The sequence below is a fragment of the Manis javanica genome, chromosome 8 (genome assembly GCF_040802235.1).
Source record: "Manis javanica isolate MJ-LG chromosome 8, MJ_LKY, whole genome shotgun sequence".
NCBI lineage: Eukaryota > Metazoa > Chordata > Mammalia > Pholidota > Manidae > Manis > Manis javanica.
The window spans coordinates 48,139,757-48,160,815 of NC_133163.1; the positions used below are offsets into that span (position 1 = coordinate 48,139,757).

Consider the following 21,059-nt stretch of genomic DNA (forward strand, 5'->3'; position numbering starts at 1 on the left):
GAGCGCCAGGGCCGGCCTGGGCGGGCTCGTGGAGGGGGACAAAAGCCCAGCTGCCGTACGGAAACCTGGGCCTGGGTGAGGTGCCTGCCAAGGCTGCCAGCAGCGGAAGGAGAAGGGGGGTCCCCGGAACCGCGCAGCACTCTCCGGGGGCAGGGCGGCGCGGAGACCAGAGCTGGCAGCCAAACGCAGGCAGTCGGCGAGAAGCACCAGCCCCCTCCGCCAGCCTACTCGCTTCGGGGAGGGGTTTCTCACGCCTCCGGCTCCTGGGTGACTGCACCGGAGGTCGGAAGGAAGCGGGAAGAGGGATGAGTCATCCGCCTAATTCCTCCTTCCCGGTCCCCTCGCCTCCGCACGCAGGCCCCCTCCCGAAATCATGCAGCCGGGAGCGAAGACTCCCGTCAGCTTCAGGATCCTCTGCTAAACCCGTTGTGGCCTGCGGCGGAGAGGAGAAGGACGGGGCTTGTGGCCAATGAGAGCCTGGCTCTCTCTCCCGCTATCCAATAGGGTTCTGTTTACAGACAGGGGCGGGGCTAGAGGGTAGGGGTTGGTCCCGGGTTGACGCTGGGCTCCCCGCCTTGGCTCGCTGAGAGGGCCTCGCAAAGAGAGCGCCTCACAGGGAGTCCGCGCCTCAGCGCCGCGGGAAGGCGCCGCCGCCGCTGGCCAAGGTGCTGGACACGACCGGCCGGTGGGCCACCTCGCCAGCTCAGCCACCCACTGCAGCTACCGCTGCCTCGCAAACAGCCGGGTCCCCATGGAAGAGATGGAAGAAGAGTTAAAATGCCCGGTGTGCGGCTCCTTCTATCGGGAGCCCATCATCCTGCCCTGCTCTCACAATTTATGTCAGGCGTGCGCCCGCAATATCCTGGTGCAGACCCCTGATTCTGAGTCACCTCAGAGTCGTCGGGCCTCCGGCTCTGGGGTCTCCGACTATGACTATCTCGACCTGGACAAGATGAGCCTGTACAGCGAGGCGGACAGCGGGTATGGCTCCTACGGGGGTTTCGCCAGCGCCCCCACCACCCCGTGCCAGAAGTCCCCCAACGGCGTGCGCGTGTTTCCCCCAGCTATGCCGCCACCGGCCACGCACCTGTCACCGGCCTTGGCCCCGGTGCCCCGCAACTCCTGTATCACCTGCCCCCAGTGCCACCGCAGTCTCATCCTGGACGACCGGGGACTCCGCGGCTTCCCCAAGAACCGCGTACTGGAAGGGGTAATTGACCGCTACCAGCAGAGCAAAGCTGCGGCCCTCAAGTGCCAGCTCTGCGAGAAGGCGCCCAAGGAGGCCACCGTCATGTGCGAACAGTGCGATGTCTTCTACTGCGATCCGTGCCGCCTGCGCTGCCACCCGCCCCGGGGGCCCCTCGCCAAACACCGCCTGGTGCCCCCAGCGCAGGGCCGCGTGAGCCGGCGACTGAGCCCACGCAAGGTCTCCACCTGCACAGACCACGAGCTGGAGAACCACAGCATGTACTGCGTGCAGTGCAAGATGCCCGTGTGCTACCAGTGCTTGGAGGAGGGCAAACACTCTAGCCATGAAGTCAAGGCTCTGGGGGCCATGTGGAAACTGCACAAGGTGAGTCCTAAGAAAACCCATCCCTACTCCCCGAGCCTCCGAGCCTCTAATTTTGCAGCAGACTTCCCCTCTTTTGCGTACGGTGCATCTCGGCGGGGGCGCAATGCAGGTACTCTAATATCTGCTTCCCCCGTCTGGTGCATTGCAGGAAGCGCAGGGACCTTAAAGGCGCACTGGGGGAGTTGAATGTGCCCGGAGAGTTGTTTCGGGGATACCTGAGAGCTGCTTTCCTGCGGCGCACTGCCTGCCAGCCAGGCGAGGGACGCCCTGGTTCCCTAGCTGACTTGCGACTGGCGACTGCCGCCAGCGTACGGAAAAGCGCTGCGTAACCGGGCAGAGCTGCGCCAGTGCCCAGGGCAGAGAAGCTCGGGGGCGGAGATGGTTGCGGGGGCTCCGGCCGTGGTACCTAGAGAGGGCTGGAGTTCCTGGACAGGTGGTGTCTTGAGTCACGGCGAAGCCGGGGAAACGCCGCGAGTGGAATTCTGATGAGGCCGCGAGGGCTCAGCCCTCACGTCCACGTTGGAGCGGGTGAGGGTCCTACTGCTTTACACTCTGGAGGCGGAGAAGTCGGGATTCGGGTGGAAAAAGAGACAAGGAAAAAACCAATGGTTACCGTGGCAACACGGCTTGAAGGCCGAGGCCCTGTCCCAGGAGACCGGCTGGAGCTAGAGTAGCAGACCCGAGGTTTCTACGAGGACGCAGCCTGAAAGCTAGACAGGTGCGTCTCTAAGGGTAACCTGCTCCTCCCAACCAGCCACGCGACCTTTTGTGCAGGAGTCAGCCCTTTTCCTCTGTCAGTAGTTTTCTGTGCAAGCTTTGAGACACCTGTTACCAGATTTATCTTTCTGATATCTTTTGATGTCGTCTCCTCCAAAGCTAGCTTCAAGAAGAATGCCTTTTAACAACGTGTTCTGTCTTGCCACTCCTCTGCTCAACATCCTCCAGTCCTCCGCCATGTTCCTTAGACGATCCTTAGAATGGTCCACCAGGCCTACATGACCTGTTCGCCTTTGGCCTCATCGCCCTGATTTCCTCCCACGCATTCTCTCTGCCCAGCCACACTGTCTCTCCTGCTGTTCCGCAATCAGTGCCAGGCAAATTCTGTCCCCAAGGCCTTTGAATTTGATGTTCTTCAGCCTGGAGCAGTCTTACCTAATGCCTATATCTGAATGACTCCCTCTTGCTTCCTTCAGATCCGTTGGTCATATGTCACCTTTGCAGTGAGACCTTTTTGACCACAGTTGCTGCCACTCACCTCAGACACCCCTTACTTTCCTCCCTGCTTTGTTTTTCTCAGTAGTCCTTATCACTAATTAGCATGCTAGTTAATGTGCCCTCCCCCAAACAACGGGCACACTGGAAAAGAAGCTTCGTGAAGAAAGAGATCTCTATAATGGTATGCTCACACTCTTTAGAAGGAAGGGAACCACTCGAGGATATGTGTGTAAATTTGACTTTAACTTTTTAAATAATCCACTTAGTTTGGGGTGGAAAGCACAGGGCAGGGGTTCAGGATTATTGTAGAGTGGTTTTCTTCACAACATTGAATTGCAAGCCCAAAGACAAGGCAAGACGGTAAAAATATGATGTGCATGCCTCACTTACGCCCAACTCAGGGTTTCCCAGCATTCCTTGGAGACTAGAAAGGCTTGCTTTGAGACATGCTCAGAGTTAAGGGTGCAACACTGATAATTTATTTACAGCAAAATAAATAAATAAATAATCACCATTTTCAGCAATCAGGGAGGTTTTCTCAACTCTGTTAATTGAATGTGATCCGCGTTTATAGTCATTTGTGTTCTCACATGTATCCTATTAAGCCATAAATCATACTGATGGAGATTTAATTCAGCACAAATTTGAGCCCTGCTAGGCAGGCATGTGCCACTAATTTTAAAACACTTCAGTTTAACTTTTTTAAATGTTAATTTCAAAGTCTTCAAAACTTTAGTTCACAGCTAATTTTTTCTTATTATGATTTCATTCTTTAAATGCTAACTATAGCCTATGTTAAATTGCCCTAGGTAAACTACCCTTGCAACTGAGAAATTAATTACCCTGTCGGGAAAAAGAACTTAGAGGCACATCCTAATTAGGGTGGCCAAACCCAGCATTATTTTCTGTAAAAAAGTGCCTATATTTTTTCATTAAGACCAAAAAGCAACCTTAAAATCTCTGTCAAGCCCCACGTAGATTTGAAATGTTAAGCCATTTCTTTTATTACTAATGGAAGTTGTGAGTAGACACTGTGGTGCACACTGCATTGAAATTTGAATGTCTGCTAAAAAAGAAGAATGTTAAAGCCCTTCAGACGTAAGTAGATTAGGAAGGGAATGTTAGTTCATTTTAAAAAAAGACCATCTTTTCTCTGATCTTTTGTTATACTTTTTCCAAAATAGTAAATAGGTATAATTTTTATTCAGTCAATATTAGGATTATTAAACTTTCAAAAAAATAAGGCAGAAGGACAACACATTTTTAACATTCACTTATCTGTTAGATGAACAACAAACATTATTCCCCGGCTTTATCTCCTTAATAAGATAGTTAATGTGTTAATATTAGATTTTCTCATATAGTCTGTTTATGTTTTATCCCCACAAAAAGCTCATCGGCCAGAATTTCTATGCCCTTTAAAACACAGGAGAGCAAAGAATTAGAGTAAGTAACTCTCCCAAAGTTGAGCAGTTAGTTATCAGTGCAGGTTATTAGCAGACCTGAAAGTTTTCATTATTATTCTACCATATTAATTAGTTATTTCTAGTAATAAAGGAAATCCTGTGAATAAGTATTTCCTGGAGCACTAAGTTATCATCTAACACATCCAAGAAAAAATGGCTGAAATTTTTTTTAAGTGATTTTAAAAACAACTGGTTGAAATTAAGTAGTTATTCATTAACCAAATTAAAATACTTTTCAGATGTAAATGGCCTTCAAAATCCATGAAAAATAATAATGCATGAAGTGGCCTTATAAGACAAATATCTGGTAGCAGTCTATTTAGTATCAGCATTTGCTATATTTCTTTACACAATTTAGGTTGGTATGAAGAGTTGCTACACAAAAAATTATTTTGTAAACATTTCCAAATAGACAGTTGGAACTATTATTGTTACTTTTTAGTTTAGTTTTAGCACTTCACATTCCTAAATCTAATATTATCCTTGAATTCCTGGTGTGTTTTATCAATTATCAAATCAGTAATATATTTGTAACCATTCTTTCGTGTTTGCTTTGTTGAGCAAGGACTTTCTTTTCCTTTCTGTCCTGAAGACTGACTATTCATTCTGAATCTTCTCTCAAATGTCCATTCCTACCTTCTTTTTTTAAAATGAATGTCTGCAATTTAAACAAAATTCAAGACACCATCAGTCGTTATGTTTCATTTCAAAGTATTCTGAAAAATAGATCTACTTTGTAGTACGGTTGCATCTCATCAAATATTTGTGTAGCAAGATGTGATATTCAATGAAACTAAAATGGCATGTAGTTAACCATGTATCAGCAGTAAACACAGTATAATCTAGATGTTTCTGTGGTGAATGTAACAGGTAGCATATGTTCATTTTTTTAATTTGTAAAAATTTACTTCTAGTACAATCACAACATTCTGTGTGCAATGTAAACATTCCTACGGGTATTAAGGAGAATCTTACAGAGAATTGAATTGTTCCTTTTTGTACTGAAGAAAGAGCTAGATGAGAGGAGATCCAGATTCCAGCCTGATGGAATTCCTACCACTTACTCACCAGTAACTTTAAGAAAGTCTCATTATCTATCTGTGCTTTCCATCCCCAGGATATAAAGAAGCTAAACTATATTCATGAAAGTATTTTGAAAAAATAATTTAAATATTTATAACACTAATTTCAGTTTGGCACAAGAGAGTTTTTGTGTAAAATAGAAGTTATTGTCTCATTAGCCAACAATTACTATGTAAAAATCTCATCCCCCAACTTGGAATACTTAGCTTGCTCCTTTCAGAGCACAGAGCACAGGGTACGGTACAAAGGCTACCCTTGCAGGTGGCCTTAAAGAAAGAGCCACATCTTCATGGGTCCAGAGAGAATACTCTGTTTAATTAAGCTCAAGGAATAAGGACACTACAGAAAGATTAGTTTATATATGAAACAAAGGTATTTTATTTTTCAGTAACAAAGCTAAAATGACAACAAGTATGACTCAGTTTTTTTTCCAATTCTCTGAAGAAGATACTGTTTTCATTTTCAAGTAGCAGAAATTGTTTTTCCTGTATATACCCTGAAAAGATGCTATTGGAATTTCAGGTCAAATAACAGTTTGCATAAAGAAAATATCACAGCCATCTGTTATTGAGTAATAAGAATAATGCAAAGGCAAAAAGTATCCTTACCATCAGTACAATAAATTGCACTTCTCTTATCTAAACACTTTTCAAATTATGTATATGCTGGGTAGGTCATGGGGAAGGCAGTACAGCTCAGAGAAGACAAGTAATGACTCTATAGCACCTTACTATGCTGATAGACAGGGACTGCAATGGGGTGTGGGGTGTGAAGACTTGATAATATGAGTGAATGTTGAAACCACAGTGTTGTTCATGTGAAACTTTCAAAAGTATATCAGTGATACTTTAATAGTAATTTTTTAAAGTGTACATATGCATAAATTTAACCTTGGCATGCAGGAGAATAGAACCCATTACATGATCAATATTTTAAGAACAAAGTAGTTCAAATAATATTGTGTTTTTTTAGTTTTATCAGGGATTGTTGATTGTAAGGAGAAGAAACCCACTTAGGTAATCTTAGAGGATTTCATGGGAAATGAAACAAAAATCAGCTCTTGAGGAGAATATAACCAGAAAGCTAGAAGCTAAGTTCACTGTCTGTATCAGTCAGCTTGGACTAAGTTATGATGCAGTAACAACTTCCAAATCTCAGTGAATTACAACGGCAGCATATGATTTCTTATTCACATTAGTGCTCACTGAGAGTCAGCTGTGGCCCTTCTCCACATCCTCCTTATTTCTTTTTTTATTTTTATGAAGAATAATTGACATACAATATTGTATTAGTTCCAGGTATACAACATAAAGATTTGATATTTATATACCTTATGAAGTGGCCACCTCAGTAAGTGTAGTTACTATCTGGCACCACACAAAGTTGTTACATTATTATTGACTATGTTCCCTGTGCTGTACTTTACCTCCCTGTGTCCTATTTATTTTATATCACATCCTCCTTATTCTTGAATTTAGGTGGAAAGAGCATATTTGGAACATGCTAACCTTATGGCAGAGGGAAGAAAGCAAAGCAGAACCACTCAATGGCACTTAAAGCCCAGATGTGGCATGTCACTTCTGCATACATTCCAATAGCTGAAACCGTCGTGTGGCCAAGCCTGATGTCTGTGCTGTAGCTGATACACTCTTCCAACAGAGGGAGGCACCAGAGAAGGGCCCTATAGAGGAGGACAGAGAATATATAGAATAATACAATCTACCACATGTTTAACTCTCTCATCTTTGCTTTTCTCTCTCAGGCTGGACCTTCCTGGCCTGCACAGGGCCCATGCCTCCTCCAGCCCCGACTCAGCCTGACATTTCAGTTCTCTGAGTCTCTTGGTTCACATTTTAACTAATGTCTCTGTGTCTCTTAGTTCACATTTTCAAGTTTACGGAAAGGAATGATTGACTCAGCTTGAGCCAGGTGTTTTCTGAAGACTCTCAGGGCCATGACCCCATGCCTCTAGTGAGGTGGATGCAGAAGACCAGGTGAGGCAAGTGAGGCACTCATCCCAAGTGCAAGACTCAAGGGGTCAAATAAACTCAGTAGTGAAGATAAAACATATTGTAATGCAGTGTCTTAAAAATGAATGCAAAAACTACATGGTGAACAAAATATCAACATTTTAAATAAAGACAAGAACTAAATAATGCCATGGTGAGCCTTTTTTGGAGACTTGGTCCACAGGAAAAATCAGTAATATTGATCCTGTCTTTGTTTAAAATTTTGATTTTGTTCATCATGGAATTTTTTTGTTAATTTTCATTTTTTAAAAATACTGCATTAAAATATTATTGATGTTGATTACTGAGGTTTTTGGCACACCCTTAAATTCTACCCTCAAGGATAGGGCCTCACTCCCTTCACTATAATCCCTTCCCTTGTCTAGAATCACTAGATACAAACTTGCCTCCTAGTTTCACAGTTCAGCAGGAAGAACGCCCACTGCTTTGAGAGTGGTGAGGCTGGGAGGCACTGACTCACACCTCTTTACAGTCTAAGAGGAGGCCATTCTGGGTGCAGAATAAAGCCCTTTTGCTCTACCTGGATCTTCTGCATTTTTGCTACAGCACTTAATTCCTTGAGCTGCTTTGAAAGTGAAGCAGTAGAGTTGATGATGATGAAAAAGAAGACAGAGAAGTATATGCAACACAGAGAGCTGCAGTGCTTCCTCTCCCCAGCAATGCTCTGCCACCAAGTAGTTTGTTGCAAACTCTTATTACTCTTATATACTATGGTGAGTGTGACCATGTATGAGGAAAGTGGTTCCTCACTTTGCTTGTGTATGAGTGGAGGAAGGAGGACAAAAGGTTTCAAGACATGATTTTGTACTAACTTTGGGTACCTTTTAAAGTATGTAAGTTGGGCTGGGAGTGGGAGGAAAATCAAACCATCTAGTTTCATTTTAATATTGCATCTATTTGTTAGAAGGACAGAAGAGCTTTAATAACTAGGGAGCCCAGTGTTTCCTGTGTTTTGGTCTCATAAAGGCAATAGTCTTCTTATTGTAGTAAACACTTCTCTCACCACGGCATTCTTGCCTCTGCCCAGTCCATGTGATTCTGGTGGGGCTGCCAATCCAATGCCTTGCCTTACCTGGCCAAGTGGGAAGGCATGTGACATAGGCCTAGCCAATCATTGCATCCTATCCCTCTGACCAGCATGATTAATTCAAAGGATAAGCATGTGATCCAAACCAGTCCAATTAGAGGCCTTTTCTAGGACAGAGGAACCTCACTTTCCTCTGGGCTTGTTGCAGCTGGAAAATACATGTATTCCTGTTCAGGAATATATGCCTGATCCACATTTTACCACAATACAAAAAGGGCTATGTGAACTAGAAGAGCATATTGTTTAAGCATGGACTTAAGCACTGCCAAACAAAATTGTTTATCATAAGCCTTGTATAGAACCAGAGCTGGACATTTTCTACTAATAGCTCTGATCAAAGAAGAAACTTTCCCTTAAGGAATGAGCTTAGAAGAAGTGGTATGGGAATAACCACATTCTGTCATTAGCCAGTACACATGGATGGTTAATTCTCATCTAGGGCTGATTTATTCATGTGAAGCTGACCTTCCAGCCAGATAGCCTTTGTTAAGATTGTTGTTCGTCCTTTTACTCTCACTTTGCTTGCAGCTTTTGCATTATTAACAAACCTGGTCGATGCCCAGTATACATCACTGCCTGTGCTGCTCCAGGGAAGGGCTGTGAGAGGGTGACACTGCCTTGGCCTGTGTTGTACCTCAGTCTAAGTAAGACATTCTCTAGTCTCTGAACAAAGCAGGTTGCAGAGGGAAAGAAATGTGAATATGGTTGGATTAAACAGTTTCTACCTGAGGGGATCTTCATAACAGGCTTTTTTATTTTGTAGGGAGCAAATTCTTGGAAGGTTGAGTGTACACAAGTACTACTGTAATTACAGCTCACCCAAGGTCAAGGGAAATGACTCTGTTACATAGTCTACCATTTTTGATCATCTCTAATTTCTGTTCATCATTGCAAATAACTTAACATCTGATTTTACTACAGATGTGTGTGGTCCATTACATAATGCTACTGATATTTATGCCATTTAGACATACCAAGTCATGCACTTGATAAAATGGTATGGCTTATGCTATGCCATCTTTCCTCCTGCATCTGTGAAATGTTATACCAAATGCATTAATTACATAAAATCAATATAAAACTGGACTTCCACCCACTCTAATAAATCTTACATGGTACAGATAAATCTGTAATGCTTTTAACAAGCAGTTGTTTTTTATTTAATTGATCATCAATCATCTGGCCAAGACTTAGCAAGGAATTATGATAATCAGCTGTCAGCATAGTCATTGCAGTATGAAGAAGCTTGATGTTTACATTCAACTTGTGTTATCTGGTTACCTTCTATTATTATGCAAGTGAATCTGTCATTGCTGAAACTAAAATATTATTCAGTATTAAATAAAATTTTCTCTACTTTCTACTTTGAGAAACCAGAAATATGGAATGTGGAAACTTATATCAGCACTGAATTTCCAAGTTGGCTTGAACAAGTATGATAAGCAAAGAGTGTAACTAGCATTCCCTTAAAGTTTGAAACTGAGACCATTAGACGTAGACTAGGACATGAATTTATGATTGCTCTGGTCACTAAATATAAGACTTTTGTGGAAAAGTGAATTCATAGTAAGGACCTGCTATGTAGATACAGTTGGTATTATAATATAGATACATTGTAATGTAGATAAGTACTGACATGAATTGGCAAATCAACACATAAATAATTTATATTAAATAACAAAGCTATCAAGCCAAAGAGAAAAGTAATGCTTCTAGCATGGAGAATATCCTTGTCATTCTTGTTTTCCAAAGAGACTGCACCATCTTACATTCTTACCGGCAATGTATGAGGGTTCCAGTTCTTCATATCCTCCCCAACATTTGTTGTTGTCTGGCTTTTTACTATAATCATCCTAGTATATGTGAAGAGGTGTTTCATTGTGGTTTTGATTTGCAATTCCCTAATGACTAGTGATATTAAACATCTTTTTATGTGCTTATTGTCTATTTTTTATCTTTCTTAGAGAAATGTCTGCTCAAATTCTTTGTCCTTTTTTAATTGGGTTACTTCTCTTTTATTGAGTTGTAAGTGTTCTTTTATATATGCTAGACACTTATTCACTTATTTAAAATGGAAAGGACAGAGATGTGACTTTTCATCTCTCAGATACACAGGTTAAAAAGCAGACACAAAGCTTAGTGCAAGGAAATCTTGTCAAGATTTCGACTCACCAGGACCTACTGCTAATTCCTTGCCCAATAACCTCTGTTAGCCAGTTCTAAGGCAGAGCTCAGACAGGCTCTACCAGGATTGGCTCCTGACAAATAGGAAACATGGAAAAGTCCAAAAGCATGAGGAGAAAATAATTTAGTTATCAGCGTCCCTGGATATGATGGCTATGCCTCCTCCTTACTTCAAGTCCCACCTCTCATGACTTTGGTGATGGAGTTTGTGTCAGTACAATATTATAATGTAGTGCTATGGTTTCCGTTACTTATTGGTTGCCATTGTGGTACTCAAAAAAGTCACTGGAGGGTGTCAAAGTGGTGGGTTCTTCCCCTATATTTCAGAGTTATAAATTGAAAGAATGGGACATTGGATATTTGAGATCATTTGTCCAACCCCCTCCAATATCAGAGAAATTAATCCCAGTAAATTACCAAAATCACACAGGATGTATTACTAAAAGAAACTTTTTATTGCTTAGAACTTATATTAAGAATTCTGAGCATTGAAGGACCCATTTTCAGTTGCTTCTCTGTGTGTGTGCTGTTGATTGACACTGTGTTAAGATAGTTTACTCAGAGTCTTAGGGAGGGCCATGACCTGAACAATCAGAGAAAGAGTGTAATCAGACGGTTCTGCTGACCTCTTACATAAGAATGGTTTTTGTACAACAGGGGATATATATTAAGCAGTACATCAGAGCAAGGTGTCAAGGATACATTTGGTTCATGTTCTAAAAGAAGACTGAAAATTCTGATGCTATCTATGTGTGAGGGGAAGCAAGGTTTAGGATTGTTACTCATTCGTCTAAAGAATTCTCTCAAGGGCATGAGAATCAGGCTCCCATTCAGTTTTGTCTTCTTTGAACATTCATAGCTGTTTCTTTTCTTGGCCATGGGTGAGGGGCTGCAGCAATCACTGACACAGGCAAGAATCGCTGTATGGCATCTTCCCAGCAACAGCATGAGTTGTCCTGGCTGACTTAGGGCCTCTACAGCTTGCATAGCTTTTCTCGCCTATTGGGACTACTGTGGAGGACCACAGTGTGTTCAGTGAAGCTCCACTGAAACACCTGTTCTTTCTTTTAGAGACTCTCTAATGCCCACAGACAACTATAGTCACATTTTTTCCCTGTACTCTTTAACCTTGTTGTTCTCTCTTCAAGAAAAATTTATGTATCTATACTACTGAATTAATGTTTCCTCATTATAAATAAGATATTCTTTTTTTAACATTGGCCATCAATAGATAGTGCCTTTGTTCAAAGGACCAATCTAATGTAGACATTTCAGCGTAAAGGCTGGAAAGGGAAGAATGTGTAGACAGTAGGCTTTGCACTGTCCATCACACAGGGAGAACTCAGCACAGCTGTCCCCTGGGACTGGCTGGTGACTGGCTCCTGCCCTAGCCAAAAGCACAAAAGGAGTTTGTGGGATGAAGTGAAAGAGGGTCTCTTGTTGCTCCTGTCCCTATTCTAGTGCACTGCTTGCCAGCTTTGTTTGACACTTTACTGATGACCAGCTGTACAACTCCTCCCCACCCCTCCTCCTGTGGTCTCCTATGATTCTTCTGGTTTCTGCCTACCTATCTGCAAGACTAGATTTGGTTCTGATATATGTACCTTCCTCCCTGGTCATCTCCATGCCTTGATCTGACCAGCATATGTCCAGTCTGCTAATCCAGCTCCAGACACTTAATCAGCAACTTCTGGGGGATCTCTCTGCCTAGCCCATCTGGCTTGTGCATACTCTGCCTCCAGCCTGACGTTGGCTTTCTCAGCCCTGGCTTCCTTCCCAGTGAAGGTCCCAGTGCTGACAGTTCCTCAAATCATACCTCATGGGTAGCAAATTCAGGGCTGGCACTGATCCCAACAATAGATTACTGTAATGTTGGCTGATCACCTATATGTTAAAATAAGATTACAACATGTACATCTGGGTTGTATAAATGTATACTCACATAATTCTTTCCTTTTTAAACATGCCTTAAAGTGATTTAGCTAAATAAAACACAGAACCCACTGACATATAGCCACCACTGAAATGAAATATGACATATTTTGTAGAACCTGAAAGTTCTGCTAACATTGAAGGCAGGAAGTAAAGAATAATTTATAAATTTCATCTGCAAAACAGGAAAGGAATGAGTTAGTAAGTAGAAGATTATTATCCAATTTGAAGGCTAGCCAAAGACTGGTCAATAATTCTCTTCTAAGTGGAGTGAAATAGTTCAATTATATTATAGTTTAACTCTTGGAGGTCTTCTATTTACTTATATGAGATCAAAGTCATCAATTTACCATTTACATTATTTAATTTGCCTTCTATTACTGCTTTTGGGTTATGGTCAGCTATTGCTATAAGGTTATTATTATGAAATATAGCCATCAAAAATTAACCCAGTGTTTTTAAAGTTCTTTAATTAGTATATCTTAAGGAATTGGTATAACATTTGCATAAATATTAGATTTGAAAATTAATTTCATTTAGTATTTGTTCATATCTCATGGTTTTTCTTCAGGGATGAAATCATATTCATCAGTGGTATACTGAACCCACTGCATTCCTTCTTGTCCTACTGTCTGTTCATCTTCCCAGCCACGTTAAGGAATTTAGATGACCTGTATTCTCAGCTCCAGCTTCACTGTTACTACCTCAAGGTCCAGTGTGGACTGAGTGAGGCCCTGACTGTTGTTGGTTCATGTCCAGGATACTGCCTGTGTAGTGTGAGACCACTGGCTGTTTAGCAGGCACTTGAGCTCCAGATTTATTTAGCTGCTCAACTAGGGAATTCATACAATGAAGGAGATTCCCCATTTGATCACATAAATAAAGCACTTTTATGTGTCCAGAAAAAAGACTGGATAAAGGTTATACAGATAATGTTGTGTGACCATTTTAATTCCCAAGCACCCCCTGAGAACTGGTTCTCATAATGTATTAAACCAACATCATGGAACAGCTATTGGTAAAACAGCAATTTCTGTGTGAACTGCACTATGTGATGTGATTTAATATCAATGTGTTTTCCACCATGAATCATTTTTTTGATTTAACGGTAAGGACCATTAGAATTTGGTTAGGAGTGCTTTGTGCATACTGAAGCTGAGATGGAGGGCCAAGTCTTTAGCTGGATAGCTTATAATCATCTTACCTCAAGCCTTAAAGTGCACTATTGAGGCCACCATACCTCCTCCAGGAAACATGAGACTCTTTCCTTCCCACATACTATTGTGAAGTTGCCATGTCAACTCCTTGCTGGCTGAGAGCAAATGATGACACATTTTGACACAGGCTAGGAGAATCTGAGGTGTACAGCAGGAATTCAGGTAACAAACAGTAAGATCGGAGAAACAGGAAATAGAATGATCATGGCAAAAATACCAAATCTAGTCTCTGATTAAGCCTTTTCATTGCAAATACTAAAATGAGAGTTAGGGCCAAAGGACTAGAGCCCAGCTGAAGAGGCCTTTCGTGACAAAGCTGTAGTGGGGACTGCCTACCTGGGATTATACAGCTTAATGGTATAAAGTCAGGAATGCTAGGTTCTATTCCTGGATCCACTTATTCAAGCAACACAACGGAGGGGTTAAGAACATGGGCTTTGATGCAGACTGTGTGGGTTTAACCCCTGGTTTTTCCACTGCTTAGCTCTGTGAACTTGGGTAAGTTACTTGATACCTCTCTGCCATACATATAAATATGATTTATAAGGAATTAGCTCACACAGTTGGAGGCTGAGAAGTACCATGATGTGTCATCTGCAAGCTAGGAGGCACAGGCAAGCTGGTGGTATCATTCAGTCTGAGTCTGAAGGTCTGAGAACCAGGGGAGCTGAGGGTGTAATTCCTAATCCAAGGGCAGGAGAAGACTGGTGTCACAGTTCAGCAATCAGTCATCGAAAATTCTCTCTTCATCTACCCTTCTGTTCTTTTCAGTCCCTCAGTGGATTGGGTCATGGCTGCTCACACTGAGAAGTGCAATCTGCTTTACTCAAACTACCAATTCAAATGTTAATCTCATCTGGAAACATCCACACAGACATATACCCACAGATAATGTACAGCTAAATATCTGGGCACCCTGTGATCTAGCCAAGTTGACACATAAAATTAGCCATCACATTGGGTTGGCCAAGGTAAATTAAAAATTCAGATAGTTCATGCCCCTCCCCACAAAGTCTTGAGAGTTAAGGCAACTCAGCCATCCATATTGCCATTTCTCCTCCCTTGGGGCCTGCTCGAAGACTTCCTGACTCTCACTCACCTCTGGGTGTTTGCAAGGAATTAGGACCCTTGCTTAAAGGAAAGCAGCAAAAATGGGAAAAAGATTGACAGGCAACAAGATGCTAAGGAGAGCTTCCAAAGCGTAGCCCCATGTAGGTATGTGTTCCTCAAAACTTTGTGCAAACTAAATTATATGTTAAATGTACTAGAGACATTTTTAATAAAAAGAAATCTTTGGTTTATATTTTTCAAACGTTAATGTCTGCTGTAAACTCACATTGTCTAGATTTCCAGACACTGACACATTAATAACAGGTTCAAAATTTTCTTTTCTAGAAAATAAAAAACAAGAAAAAGAATTTTTAAAAGAATTGCAAGGTTATCCCAATTTCAGAAACATTAACATGGACTAAGAGTTGGGGAGGGAGGAGGGAGTCCATCAAAGAATGAGGAAGGGTGGTGGCCAAGTAGAACAGGAAAAGCAAGAGATGCAGAGTTAGAGGACCCAGTTCTGATCCTATGATTGCCTCTTGGACAACCCACTTGCCTCCCCTGGACCTCCAGCTTCTCATGTATAGAATAAGCATTAGCTGAGAGCTAAGGTCCCCATCAGTGGCAGATTTAATTGGGATCTAGATTTACTGATGTTTTTCTGGCTCAGTTCCTGACAAGAGTTTCTCAGGTAAAACTGTCTGCTTATCTGCTGCTTGTGCCTTTGTGAAGAGATACTTTAATCTCCCTCCTGTTTCAGACTTCTCATTTGAGGCTTCAACATTTGAGGATCAAAGGAATACAGACCAGGTAGTCTCAGCATCTTCCATTCACTTCTATTTACCCTGGCCTTGGAAGTGCCCCAGGGGCTCCAGAGCCCCGTGGGAGGGAGGCTGACAGCACAGGGTGGAGAGGGCATAAAGGCCACTAGGCAGTCTGCTTCCCCATCCCAGTGGAACAACCCACTGGCAGGTCCATAATGACCCTTGTCCACAGCTGACACTCATTTCTGTGCAGAAAAAGCAAAGGGTGGAGTACAAGGTGGGAATCAAGAAGGAATAATAAAGTTGTTTTTGACTACTTTCTAGAATGAAGAGTAAGATTTGATTGAGAGAGATAAAAGATGAAAACAAGTTGATAAATATTCTTACGACTTCTCATGCCCCACCATGTGGATTTTGAAGACTGAGTCTTAATATGAACCTGGCCTGGAATTCCTTATGTCAGGGCAAGTCAGTTTGGTGATAAACTTCTAAGGGGAGTGATGTAAGCTCATCTGAGATGCCAAATTCCTTTAATTTCAAGTGATTATTATTTATACAGAAGAAATAGGTGTTTGGTTTTTTTGCTGTTGTCGTTGCTGGGATTCAGTGGTGTGCTGATAAATATGTAAATCCCTACTTTGCATGCAGCATTTGTTGGAGCTGACTTCCAGCTACCTTGACATGAGGGCACAGACCTTAGAGTTGGGAGGAGAGTCCGAACCAGCCAGCGCCACCCATTACGCTCTTATTGTTAGTTATTTTGCTTTATGTCAGATAGGAGGAAGTGCCAAACTGCAATTTTTCTAAAATAATTTCTAAAATTATTTAAGCCTGCATCTGCAAAAAAAAAAGGGTATGTTATAGAAATTTTTAGCGTAGAAATCATCAGTGTACAGCTCAACAAATTTTCACAAACTGATCACACCTATGTAATTAGCACTAAAGCAAGAAACAGAATATTATCAGTCCCCAGAAGCTCTGTTCATGCTCCCTTCCAGTCAACAGCCCTACCACCCCTCCCAAGGGGAACCGGTATCCTGCCTTCTGACAGTGTACTAATTTTGCCTGGTTTTGTGTTTCACATGAACGTGGTCAGACAGTGCACACTCCAGCATGGTCTCTTTTGCTAATCTGTATGTTTGTTGGATTCATTCATATTGTTGCATGTAGTTTGAAATCATCCATTCTCATTGTTTTAAAGTATTCCATTTTAGGGATATTCCACATTTTATCCATTCTATCATTGGTGGTCATTTGGGCAGCTCCAGGGTTGAGCTATTACAAGCAGTGAAGCTCTAACCATATGGTTTATGTCTTTTGGGACACCCATGTGAGCTCTTCTGCGGGTTATATACCTCAGAGAGGAACTGTGGGGCACAGGGTGTACATAGCTCAGCATTAGTACATTCTGCCAATTAGTTACCACATGATGATGGCCTAATACATACCCACCAGCAGTACTCCTCATTCTCACCACACTTGTTATTAACTGTGTTTTCATTTTAGCTCTCCTGGTAGGAATATAGCAGTATCACAGTGTTGTGATAACCTGAGCACACTTTCATATGTTTTCTGGTCATTTGAATATCCTCTTTTGTGTGGAGTCTGCTAAGTAATTTGCCCACTTTTCAATTAATTTGTCTGCATTTTCTTACTCACTTGTCTTTTAAGTCTCTCATTTCCACCCACAAATACTAAAGCCTAATTCTGAAAGCTGCTTTTCCTTGGGAGCCAGAAGGACTAATTAGAAAAGATTTGCCACCTCTGGTCTCTCTTATAATTTTCTTTCAATGTAGAGCCTCTCCTACATTGTACATGCTCTCTTTCAAGCCTTTATTAGATTTCATGCATATTTCATAGCTTCACTTAGAAATATTATAAAGGAATTTAGGGAGAAGGGGTTTTTAAGAGCAAACAGTGCAAATGCAAATACATTTTCAAAAGAGAACAATTATTTCTTAAATGAAAGTAAGAGCTATTCTAATAGTCTGTAAGAAAAAAATGAATTAAAACCTCAATTACCTCAAAAAAAGTAATTCTGAGTTCATATCAAATATTCATTTTAAAGTTTTCAGAGGTAAGCCTTCTTTTTCCTTTCTATTTTCTCAGTATAAAAACCTTGTTCGTTATCTACAAGTCTTTTTTTGAAAAACCTTGTCCACTGAAAATTGAATTCCTCCCATGTATTGTGTGAACTGTCTTACTTTTTAAAATCCTTATTTAGATATGAGAGTGAAATGTATAAATCCATAACTAATTCTATGGCAAGAATATAGAAAATGTTAAAGAATAGTTCACTATTTCAGAGATTAAGGTAACTTTCCTTGGATGAGTGGATGTGGGTCAAACATACCAAACAGGATTTTCATAAAAACCTAATTACCCTACCTCACATGACAAAATAGGTTAAAGTATTAAGGCTGCTATTTTAGGAGAGAAAGTTAAGTCTCTCCATGACAAAGAGGAAGGAAATTTTCTGAAATGTTGCAGAAAGAATTGACAATATTTCCAGAAAAAGCCCAGGTATATATACCCAGAAGCCCAGGTACGTGCATTTCTGCCACGCATGTCTTTTCACTGCATGTAACATGAGAAGCCTAGAGAAAAACTGGGAAAGTTGCCCTTCCATGCATTCTGCTTGCCTTCTCACTATGCTGACCCTTCATGGTGCTCCCTCACATTGCTGAGACCAGAACTGGCAAATAAATAGCACCTGGCCATCCCTCTGTCCTGGGCTCATAGCCACCACTGTCGTCAGGCAAGGCACTTTCCTCAGTGAGTCCAGGTATAACCCAAATACAGCTCAGAATTCCTAACACAGCACACTGAGAGATCACTACCAATCTATCACATTTGTCATTTAAGATGGTATCTACTTGCCACCACTTTTATAGGCCATATGACTCTAACTCCATCTTCCCCACCAGCCCCAAAGTGTAAATGTATTACTTTTTCCCAAGATTATTTACATTATTTTATATGACAGTCCTTGTTGTCTGAATCTCTGACTGATCATTTTGTGTCCTGGGTCTGGATACCTCCCATCTCCACCAGAGAAAAAAAAAAAAAAGACTAGGACTGTGAGTCAAATGTCTATAGGGACCAGATGATACAAGCAAATTTTGCATATTTAGTCCAAGGAACAACAGCAATAGTTTTCACCTTCAGAAAGAAATACACTGTCCCATTTTTCAGATAACATGTGGCTATTTTTGGTTTATCCACTTTTGAGAAAGGCATATGGTTAATTCTCATTATTTGAGGTAGTTATGTTCTATGAAGTCACCACTGAATTAGTGAATACTGAAGCATTGTTCCCAGGGGAAATACAGGGTTAGGTTCTTAAAAGTTCTGGTCACATTTTTGTCCACTGTTTTATGTTTATAGATTCCTTTTTAAATATATATTAAATTATAATTTTTTAATATTGAGTTAATTGTCATTGAATTCATGGCCAACAGCATTATAATTCAGGCAGGCCTGAATGAAGCTTATCTAACACATGCATTTTCTCTGCAAGGCATATCACAGCCTTCTTGCACTTATGAACACCAGACAGCATTTAAGCACTAGGCTTGAGGGTCATCTTACACAGCAAAATCACCAAGAAAAACTACAGAAATGCAAAAAAACATGGCACTAAATACACATGAAGAGAACAGATGTGTACAGTATGAGAGCTGACACAAAGCAGAGTAGCACCTTGTTTGACTTCTGCTGAGCTGTGTGCTTTGGACAAGTCAGGTGTTTCACTGCTCTGTCCATGAATGGCCACAAAAGTTCTGTGAATATTGATTTGGGAGTTACAAGAAAATTTTAGCAAGTAAGAAAATTTACCAGTATAGAATCTTCAAATAATAAGGATGAAAACTGTATTTTTTCACCATGAAAAAAATAATAATGCAAGCACAAAGATAAATGGCAACCAAGCACAAAGATAAATGGCAACCAAGCTTGGTCTCAGCAACAGGAGAGAAAACAGGAGTTGTGACCCTGGCAGACCTGGGGTGACATGGTCAACTATGGTAAGGTAGTGTCTTGGAGAAATTTAGAGCCAAGGTTGGCAGATATTCTGAGGGAAGCCTGACATCTGGATCATTTTAATGTGAATTGTCCTGGTTTTAGATGTTAAGTTCAAAAACAATATCATAAAACAAATTAAACACATCTCCTGACCATGTCTGACTTGCCCTGAGGGCCTTGTATTTACAATTTCTCTGTATAGTCTAGGGCAGGGTTTCTCAGTCTTAGCACTATTGATGTTTTGGACTGGGTAATTATTTGCTGTGGGGGGCTGTCCTAGTCATTGTAGGGTGTTGACAGCATCCCTACCTGGCCTCCGCCTGCTAGATGCCAGTAGTGTATCTATCCCTCCACCCCACCACCCATCCCCAAGCTTTACCACGCAAAATGCCTCCAGTTAATGTCCCCTGAAGGGCAACATCACCCCCATTTGAGAATCACTGAACCAAATTGAAACAGATGGACCAAACAAGGGCACCATTTGACTTACACTTCCCTGTTCCTGGGACTGGCACTGTCTGGATTGTGCAAGCCCTAATTTTCCAGAGGCTTGCATGTTTCCTTTCTCATATCTACTCTGTTTCCAGGCCTGTCAGTTCTCACATTCAACTCTTCTTTATTCTTAGTAAAACCCTTACCTCAGTCTCCTACATCCTTTTACCTAGACTATTGACATAGTTTCAAAACTGGGAACCACATGCTAGTCTCCTCTTTCTATATTCTATCATACCATCACTGATGGAATATCACCAAGTTGATATTCCAAGATTATTTTTGCATCATGTCACTAACCTCATACCACCCTAACCCTCACCCCAAAATGTTAACAATGCTTCCTTTAACAGAATTCATGGCTAAGCAATCAAAAACTCCTTTAAGAGCTTATCAGAAGAGGCAGGGTGGTAGTAGAACAACAGGTGCTCTAGAATGCCAGGAACCTGGATTACACCTTGACTCAGCAACACAGGCTAGCTTCACCATATCTCCTCTTCTAATTCTACCCAACTTCCCATCCTTCTATCCTTCTCAACTTAGAAGCCACCCGTGATGGCAGAGCAGTGACTGACTAGTGCTTGGGTTCTGAGATATGCAAACTAAGGTTAAATTCCTAAGAAGTTCCTTAACTTTCTTGAGCCTCATTTTTGTCATCTGTAAAATGTGGATAGAAAATAATACACAAAAGGTTGTTATGAGACTTAACTGATCATTTTCCATGTAAAATACTAGGCACATTATAGGCACACAGTTAGCTCTTAATAAATGTCACATGATATTTATTCTCATTGTACCTTCCTCTTATGAGATCTTACAGACTTTATCATCTATGCTGCTGCCTCTTTGGCATCTCACTTACATTGACATTTTTCTATGCACATGTGTGCACATGCACATACACATAAACTCTCTTTTTTTCTACCTAACATACACATAAACT

The 21,059-nt window shown here is 41.5% G+C and overlaps 1 protein-coding gene across 9 annotated transcripts in view; it reads left to right on the forward strand.

Moving 5' to 3' along the window:
* Nucleotides 1–554: 554 nt before the first annotated feature.
* TRIM9 (tripartite motif containing 9) overlaps nt 555–21,059 on the forward strand; it is a 116,544-nt gene continuing 96,039 nt past the window's right edge. For 3 of the 9 annotated variants that reach the window (XM_017668969.3, XM_017669006.3, XM_017669018.3), the window contains exon 1: nt 559–1,573. In XM_017668969.3, the coding sequence (XP_017524458.2) occupies nt 752–1,573 (822 nt within the window). In that variant the 5' untranslated portion in view covers nt 559–751. Of the gene's footprint in view, nt 1,574–21,059 lie in introns of all 9 variants that reach the window. The other 6 variants (XM_017668999.3, XM_073211250.1, XM_017668975.3 and 3 more) reach the window with 5 other exon arrangements.